Source organism: Osmerus mordax, chromosome 9 (assembly GCF_038355195.1).
Source record: "Osmerus mordax isolate fOsmMor3 chromosome 9, fOsmMor3.pri, whole genome shotgun sequence".
Lineage (NCBI taxonomy): Eukaryota > Metazoa > Chordata > Actinopteri > Osmeriformes > Osmeridae > Osmerus > Osmerus mordax.
Genome location: NC_090058.1, coordinates 7,840,597 through 7,849,486, shown reverse-complemented (window position 1 = coordinate 7,849,486; position 8,890 = coordinate 7,840,597). Strand labels below are relative to the sequence as shown.

General features: G+C 49.4%; 1 protein-coding gene across 4 annotated transcripts in view; it reads right to left on the bottom strand.

Moving 5' to 3' along the window:
• Positions 1-209: 209 nt before the first annotated feature.
• The window catches only part of tiam2a (TIAM Rac1 associated GEF 2a), a 77,454-nt gene continuing 68,773 nt past the window's right edge, over positions 210-8,890 (bottom strand). For 3 of the 4 annotated variants that reach the window (XM_067243063.1, XM_067243065.1, XM_067243064.1), the window contains exons 18-27: positions 7,972-8,097; positions 7,068-7,176; positions 4,845-5,024; positions 4,567-4,685; positions 4,041-4,149; positions 3,573-3,631; positions 3,324-3,426; positions 3,083-3,170; positions 2,652-2,794; positions 210-2,396 (exon numbers count right to left, since the gene is read on the bottom strand). In XM_067243063.1, the coding sequence (XP_067099164.1) occupies positions 1,681-2,396; positions 2,652-2,794; positions 3,083-3,170; positions 3,324-3,426; positions 3,573-3,631; positions 4,041-4,149; positions 4,567-4,685; positions 4,845-5,024; positions 7,068-7,176; positions 7,972-8,097 (1,752 nt within the window). In that variant the 3' untranslated portion in view covers positions 210-1,680. The remainder of the gene's footprint in view (positions 2,397-2,651; positions 2,795-3,082; positions 3,171-3,323; positions 3,427-3,572; positions 3,632-4,040; positions 4,150-4,566; positions 4,686-4,844; positions 5,025-7,067; positions 7,177-7,971; positions 8,098-8,890) is intronic. The other variant, XM_067243066.1, reaches the window with a different exon arrangement.

The window sequence follows — 8,890 nt, the reverse complement described above, 5'->3', positions numbered from 1 at the left end:
TCATCTTACTGCACTGTCCTGCTTGTCACCTAATTATGCATAAAATAGACGCCTGTTCTGTGGTCGAAGAACAAGGAGGAGTCTCCATTTGGTTTTTGACAGCCCGTCAACGACAAGTGGCAAGCCTTGCCTAGGGATAGAGCTAGAAATAAAACAAAACTTTCATCTTATTTCTGCCATACCTGTCAATGCAATGATGACTCCATGGAAAAATCAAGGCTCAAAGCCAACGCAACGTAGGCTTTGAAAAAACGGGTGAAATAATGACGCACAGGACAGTATTTCACAAATAAATAAAAAAACTTTTATTTATAAAAAAAACAATTCCATGAGAAAAAGGGGGGCCATTCACATTCATTGGTATGCTAGCATTTTAAAGGCATTCTTACAGTGGAGTTCAAGAGGGGACACAGTAGGATAGTACGTTTTTATATTACCTCACAACCGTGTGATGTAAAATAAGTACAAAATATCCCCTACCGACTGTGGTACCAGAAATCATATTTATTGCCATTTCTACCTGTACAATGTCAAGTATGTGAAAGAGTATAAATGATAATTTTACCTGTACTGTAAATTAATTTGAATGTACAAGAAACATACAAACATAGAAAAGAGACATTGTGGAAATTGGGTCTGCACACAACATTGTTTCAATTCCATCATGCAGTTTTATCTTAAAGATGCCGTTGGTATGTGTACAACACAAGCTGCAATCCAGCGAGAACAGCTTCCACTTCAATACATTTAAAAGAATGTGGAAATTAACTTCACACTGTATTGCATGTTTTTTTTGTTTTGTTTTTTGCATGTCTTTTTTTATCCAGATGGGCCAACTTCCCATCGACAATTCAAGCCTTCACCCAATAGTTGCTCTTCTCAGCAATAAAACAGTAATCAATAAATAAAAAATGCTTTTAAAAATGACAAAGACCCAAGATGAACAAATAGAAAGAGGTTTCAAATATGTAGGCAAACAGTGTACTTAGTGCACAAAATACAGCAAGGCATAGTCAGGATAAAAATCAATGTCCGTCCTGTCCATTCTAACAGACATCCTGTCTGGCAGGAAGTCTGGGTACAAGCACAGTTCTTGGGGTGAGTCTTAATCATCAATGGTGGCTTGCTCTACTCCCAGCCTCATTTCCTTCATTGGTACTACTTTAAGGGCACATTTCCTGTCAACATCCTGCTTTTTATTGGCCTTTTATATTTTCAGATCAGGAAATTGAGTTTAATAGAATAGACCTGAACATACTTTATTACCAATCAATGATGGAGTGGAGAGGGAGTGAAGACAAAATCCTCTCTAGAATATTGAGATGCATTGCTCTGGAGTGGAGAGCAACGCAGAGACACCCACCGAGCTGGGAGGGGCTTAGCTGTGCATCAGTGCTCGGCAGATTCATTGCAGTCATTATCACCAGAACAGAGTCACCTCTCCCCGCCTCTCAGGGGGGGTGCATGTCTCTGGGCCAGAAGGCATCCATCAGAATATCCACTCCCACCTGGCCGTACAGTAGCAGGATGATGGGCGTGTTTACTACACACACACAGCTGAGGCGCAACACAACCCTGGAAACTGGGGTTTCCCTTCCCTGGTGGCAGGGGCGGGCAAAGCTTTGGTTTGGATCTGTGTACCCTGCACTTTCTCTTCTCGCTCCGCCTGCATCCTTGACCCTAAGAGGAGGGGGCACTGCCTGTGTCTGTACTCTCTCCGGGGTCATAGAAACAGTCCTCGTTGACCACCGAGGTCAAGCTCTGAACACTGAACTCCCTCTCCAGCAGGGTGTTGAGGTCCACCGCCCCTGTTCCATCCGCCTGGCTGTCCAACGACCTGCTGTGCTCCTTCATGCTCAGCAGCACCCCCTGGCTACGCCGGAAGCTACTGCTGCATTTCCTCTTGACCGGGTTGAAGTGGCCTTGCAACAGCTTGGGCTGGCTCTCGGGCGTGTCCACCTCCGCGCCCTCTGGTTGGACACGGGGGGCCTGAGCGCGCCTGGACGCCACCTCTTCAGAGAGCTTCAGCTGGAGGAACTGGGCCTCGATGGCACTGGTGGGGGACACGCCCCCTTGGCTCTCCCTGCGCCTCCCGCCGGCCTCGCTGAACTCCTCATCCTCGTCGCCCTCGTCGCTCAGGATGTCTGATTCCTTTAACGAGGCCGGTTGGGGGCGGCCGTGTCTGGAGCCCCGCGACCAGGACTGCCTGGGGGGCAGAGATCTTGTGTCAGAGGTGGGGGAGAAGGTGCTTGCCATGAGGGGTCCTCCGGAGGAGCTGGGGGCGCTGCTGCTCTGGCTGCCCTCGTCGGAGTCGGGCGGTCCTGGTTTGAGGCTGCCGGCCTGGGCAGAGAGATCCAGCAGGGGCTGCTTACACAGCCAGGAAGCTCTGGAGGAACCTGGAGATAAAGGAAAGATGTTCAGACATGGCCACCAAGACAAGACACAATTAGCACCAAATAAAAAAACGACTAGGCACTTTAAAATGTGGTTGTGTTAAGGTAAGACACAAGACCCACAGCAAAAAGCAGACAAACCAGCATCCACTTATATCCTATGGTGTGACTATACCAGTTAATACCTGTTCCACGAACACAATTTCACACAATTAAAGGAGCGGTTCACATTTCGCACTTCCTGGGCTTGTGGCTCACCTATTCTGGCTGAGGAAGGCATGGTGCCGCGCAGGGGCACTAGGCGCTCCTTACCGCCCCTCTCTCCAGGGAGGTTCCTCCGCACGTTCTCCCGGAGGATGGAGCGAATGACCTTGATGATGTTCACCTTGCACTCCGGAACACTGTGGAGGGGGGCAGGGGGGGGGGGGGGGGTGATGCTCGGTGAGGACAGTCTTTACTCTCCAGAATCTACACACACACACACACCCACACACACCCAACTCCAAACCCTACGTTTGCAAGGTGTTTCCCGTGGAAGATGGTAATCCCACCCAGGCTCCCACCGGGAGTTTCATGACGGATGACTTTATTACGCTCAGTACTATCAATCCCAGTCCTTTCCCTTGTGCATGCGGTGTCTTGAGGAGTGCTCATCATGAGGAGTGATGAAGCCCTGCTCCCCCTCTCACCTGGTGCACAGCTGGAACACCGTCTCTGGTCTGCCCTCCAGCTCGGACCTGGTGTGGATCAGCTCCCAGATGCAGTTGGTCTCTGTTCCTGAGAGGAGGCGATACTTTAAAATCAGGAAGTCTTAACATGGTTTCAAATCAGAAGGGAGGAATAAAAGATGTGCCAGAAGGTGAGGGATTTAGAATCGAGTTTGTGTGTGTGTGTGTGTGTGTGTGTTGGGAGTTGTGTTGTCCCACTCACCTGCAGCGTTGCCAAGCCGGATCTGCAGTGAGGAGAGGGGGATGAGCCAGCGGAACTTGAAGGGGTCCAGATCTCCATGGGAGTGTGTGGAGCGAGCGGTGGTCTACACACACAAACAAACAACCACGATGGGGAGAAATCGGCATTACAGAGGGGCATCAAAGCTCCAAGAATGATGAAAGCAGAGGGTGAGGGGGGAAGGGGAAGAGACGGAGGGAGAGTGAGATGAGAGCGAGAGAGAGGACTCACCATCTTTTTCTTCAGCTTGTTGCTCTCCCTGTAGACCAGTATCACTGCCTTCTTGAACACTGAGGAGAGAAACGACACGAGATGTTTAAACTGAACTGGGAGAAAGTACATTAGCCATCCAGCACTTCACAAGCTCTTCAGATGTGGGAGTTTTTCACAGCATATTGGCATTGCACCCACTCACTTCTTCAGTCTGTGTTTGACACTGCAACTTGGCTTTGACAAACATTTCTGATTAACAAAATATGAGTCTATAAACATAATGCAAAGTGTAGAATTATGTTGCATCCTAATGTATGAGCCATTAAAATGAGCGAATGATTAAAACAGTTTTTGGCCTTCAAGTCTGAAGCCAATCCAATCAGCTATGGCCAGCATGTGGAATTTTACAGGGAGTCTGCCAAGTTAGAGCCTTGGGCTCTGGCAAGGGGAACTCATTTTCCCACGATGCAGCAGCGGCTCACTCACCGAACACGGTCAGTTCGGGGTCCTTCCTCATGCGGCCTAGGGAGGGGTGGGGGTTGAGCCAGGCTGCTGACGAGTGCATGAGGAACTCCCCCATGGACAGCTCAGTTACCTGGTGAGGAAGAGGAGGGGGGAAGGGACAAGTCAGTCGGCTGGTCAGCAGGATGGCTGGCTGTCTCTCTGCTGCTGGCAGCTGGATGTACGCATCAGTGTTCTAAGGCTATATTAAGCAGTAAGCAAACAAGCGTACGAAACGAGTGTTTCCTGTGCAGGGAACGTTTATTATTTATGACTAGATGTTCACAAGCAGAGTAATGTTGTTTAATTCCCTGTAAGAGTTATATGAATATTATAATATAAAATACTGTTTTAATGATAGAATAACCTAGTAAAATAGTTAAAAGGGCAAGAAAGCATGGAGTGGAGCATGTGTTTACAGATCTGAGATTTGTTTGAGAAAATCGGAGTACTTATGATAATATGTATTAATCAGTCCATCCGTGGGCGTGATGAGGGCTGAGTAACGTACCTCCTTCTCATGTCCGCTCTGCTCCGCTACCAGCTGGTCAAACACAGAGCCGTAGTCCTCGTAGATCTTCTGCATGTCGTTGATGTGGCTGGCCACCTTCTCCATGGCCTTCAGGGCCTCTGAGGGGACAACAGCACGGGGGAATCGGTGTGAATCGGTGTGTGATGTTTTTGTTTGTTTGTGAGCATGTGTGTTAAATCAAAGTCTAAGAGTTTGAGTCTGCGTGTGTTAAGCCCAGGTCAGTTTGTCTGGGAGCAGGGTAGTGCGTTCCTGCCTACCAGTCAGGTGGTAGTGCTCCTCGCTGTCTGTGTCTGTGAGCGACACCAGCTCCCGGAGCAGCAGGGGGTACTTGAGCACCCGCTGGACCGGCTTGATCAGGTACGACTCCAGGGTGGACGAGTGCTGCTTGGTCGGGTTCCTCGCGTCCAGAAACTCCTTAAAAGCCCGGTCCGTCTTGGCTACGGATGAACAGGTAAAACATTAAGACTTTAGCGCACACTCTGCCGTCAGTCACTGGATTCACACCCTGGTTGGTTCCTGCTTAATGGTCGTACTGGGTTTGGACCAAGCAGCTCTGCTGGTTGGTGCAGTATCCTTGCTCCACCAGGGGGCAGTAGAAGCTATTCCTCACCCTCGCATGACCACTGCAGTAAAAATGGCAACACTTCACTGCAGATACTGTAAAACATGGCTGTTGACATGAAGAGTAGCAGCCTAGCCATCTGCTCGAGCCACAGACAGCAACAACAACCCCAGCGCACCTCCAAGTGCTTCATCTCACCACGCATCACATGTAACGCAAATCAATATTAGGTGACACGATTTTTCTCCATTTCGTCAGAAGGCTTTATTAGAGCTATCTGTCGTGACAGTTGATTGGGGCCGCGAGACCTCGGTGTGTTTTTATGCAGCTACTGAGGGAATCCATTAAGGTATTAATTATAGCACTCTGCAGACAGGCAGCCGCATTGACACTTGGTAGAGTAATTGGCAGGCAATTAACGAATAAACGGGTAAACAGAAAAAGTATGTGCACTGCCACCACGTGAGAGCCTGGGCCTGGCACGACGCAGGAGAAGAGGGGGAGGGGAGGGGGGAGAGAGGGAGAGAGAGGAAACATGTCATTATGAAAGGTTCTGACTGTCACTCTAGTCACACCATGGTGAGTCCAAGCTAGATCGGGCTGTATTGTACTCTGCTCTACATGTAACTGCCGAAAGCCAAGTCTTTCATCCCCACGCCTAGTGGTCTGCCCCAGTCCCAGCACCTCCCCTCCCCTCCTACACCCACCATTCTGTCACACTTTAATACTGTTATTTATTATCATTAATGCTAGACATTGATAGCTGTTACAAGGTCATTGCCACTGTCTTGTACAGTCACTGTTGTGTACTATACCATCTCTGCCACATGGCCAGAGTGTATCATGTACTGTAGTATGTCCTGTGTGTCCGTGTCCTTACTGTTCCTGCTTCCAGGATTTAAAAAAAGATATCATTGTATACATTTATGTATGTGAACTGTTAATAATGATCTTGTCAGTGTACTGTACCCCACTGTATTGAGCTGTGCTGGTGATTAATACTACAATTGTCACAGAAATGTATCTGTTTATTTAGCTGATTATTTTCTCCCCAAGCAAATTCCCCCAAGGGAATTCGAACCTGCAACATCTTGATCTGCAGTCAAATGCTCTCCCACTGAGCTCTACCCCTCCCACTATGCATCCTGTGGATGCTGCAGTGCACCATTAGAAATCCTGTGTTTGCTGTGTTGTTCCTTATTCCGGTGAGTTCTCAGCCATCAGAGACACAAGGCCGGGTGCTTGCCAGACTCTCCCCACCCAGCGCCATTATAAGCCAATCCCACTACCCGCTTCTAGAAAAACCAACTCCACCCCCAGACAAATCTTGTAATGGGACAACTTTAAATAGGCACACGGGTGCAATTTACACCCCCCCCTCCTTGCAGGCAGAGCAATTGTGCCCCCCCCCCCCCCCCCCCTCCCACCCACCCACTCCTCCCCACCCATTTATCCTGCACCGGGCAGTGTGCCCACTTTACACAATGCAGGCATAAATCACCTTCATAATGTATTCATTGTCATACACTTGCTGGGACGTTCAAAGTTATTATCCTGTCAAAGTTCAATGGGCTCAATATACACCTAGCTTAGTTAGTGCTATACTAGGAGACAAACTAGACCAGTTAGCGCTTATTGGGGAAGTGTAGAATCTCCCTTTAATGCCATGAAGCCTTGGCACGCACGGCGATCATTAGTGGCTCATGTGAGTCAGACGAGAAATAGAGAGATGAGAGGTGGTTGATGTGAAGAGGCATCACTGCACCTCACCAGTAGCAGTTACACTCAAGAACATTTCATATTGCACATAATTGATGCGTTAACCAAAAGGGGGCAAACCTAGCATGTAATTCAGACAGAGTGCCTGCAGTGTGTGTCAGAGAGATTTGACAGAAGAGAGAGAGGAGGAGAGCCATACCTCTTTCCAGAACTTTCTGGACTTTAATGTGGTTGGCACAGAAGCCACTGTAGAGCTTGAAGTGGTCGGCATAGTACAGGAACGAGCCCCCTAGAGAGAACAGCAGCTTCTGCAAACACAGAGAGAAGGGGGGAGGGAAGACAGAGGGTGGGTGGGAAGAGAGAGTGAGGGAGATAAGAGAGAAGGATGGATGGGAGACAAAGGGATAGAAGAGAGAGAGGGAGGAAAGAGAGGAAGAGAAGGAAGGAGAAAAGACAGGAAGGAAGGGAAGAGAGAAAGAGGGAGGGAACAAAGAAGGAGGGAGGAGAGAGTGAGGGTGACAAGAGAGAAGTGGAGGGTGATCAAAGTAGGAGGGCGAGGCAGAATAGGAAAAAGAGGTGGATGGTGAGAGAGCACACAAGGGAGAGAGATGTGGGAGAGAAAGGGAAAGAAAGTGTGAATATGGGAAGGTGCAACCTGACCTACCTTGCCTCAGTCTTTGGGGGACTGGATTTAAAAGCCCCCATCCTACCCCCTTCACACACACCCATTGCCCCTGTACTCAGGCCCCTTTATCAAGACACCATTCTCCCTGGTCAACTCACAAAATCAATAGACCTTCGCTGTTTTTTTGCGTCGATGCTTTAAATCAGCCACGCGTGCAGCTGTGACATCTCTTCAATAATGAATATGTGCGCCAGGACACTCTGGATGTCAACAGCTCATATTCACCAACACAGTCCTTTGTATATTCTGGGTTTGCAAAGGCCTGATGCTTTAAAGCCCCAAACCGTGCATGGATCTCATCCTCCTGTGCATATCAGGCTGGTTCTTTCTCACAGAGTGAGAACACATGCGTCGATGTCTGTAGGACCCAGGTCGTCTATGCAGTTGTGTGTCTGGATGCATTTGTATGTGTGCCTACCTTAAACTGCATGGGGGTCTCCAGGGTGCTGAAGTCAGGAGAAGAAGCAATCCTCTCCTCCAGAGTCTGCAGGAAGACCCTCTGGAAGTCCAACATCTCTGGCAAACTGCCGAACAGACTCTCCATCTGGAGGAGAGGGAGGGGGAGGAGGAGGAGGAGAGGGAGGGAGGGGGTGGGAAGAGGGAGGAGGAGGGCGAGAGGGGGGGGGGGAGAGGGAGGAAGAGGGAGAGAGGCACAAATGGATGATGAAGGGAGGACGAGAAGGGGCAGGGAAAAGGGAGGCAGTGTGAGAGAGGACAGACGGAAAGACAAGGGGGGGAAAACGAGACGTATGGAGACAGGGAGGGGTGAAGAAAGGATGTGACAACAGAGACTTGTCAGCGAGAGAACTGTCTGAACAGCAATCAGACAATCAGTCACTCACTCAGGACCACAGCTGTCGGAGAGGCACCTAGGGACAGTCCACATCTCAATCTCCCATCGTTTCTCTCTCCCTCTCTTACTCCTGCTCTCTCTCTCCCCCCCCCCCCCCCCCCCCTCTCTCACTCTCCTACGCAGACCTTCATTAAACGCTGTTCGTGGTGACATAACCTTGTCTCCTCAGCGCCTGGACATGTCCTAGTGTCCGTTAATGGGGTTTTAATTTGCCCCACTGCTCAGTAACACTATCGATGGATCTGTCCTGGGAGACGTCCTCAGTCTGAGGTCAGGCTGAGAGCTGTGTGCGAGGCTAGCCTTAGGTCATGAGCGCAGTTAGCATTCCCTGGCTACAACCACGGAAGCTCCCAGAAAAAAACAGCGACAAGCACATGGGTGACACAGATGGAATGCCAATTTGAGGCGAAGGAGCTACCGCTGTATAACTTCAGTATACATGACGCATTTGTCGACGTTGGTAATTAAGAGCTAAGATCTGCCA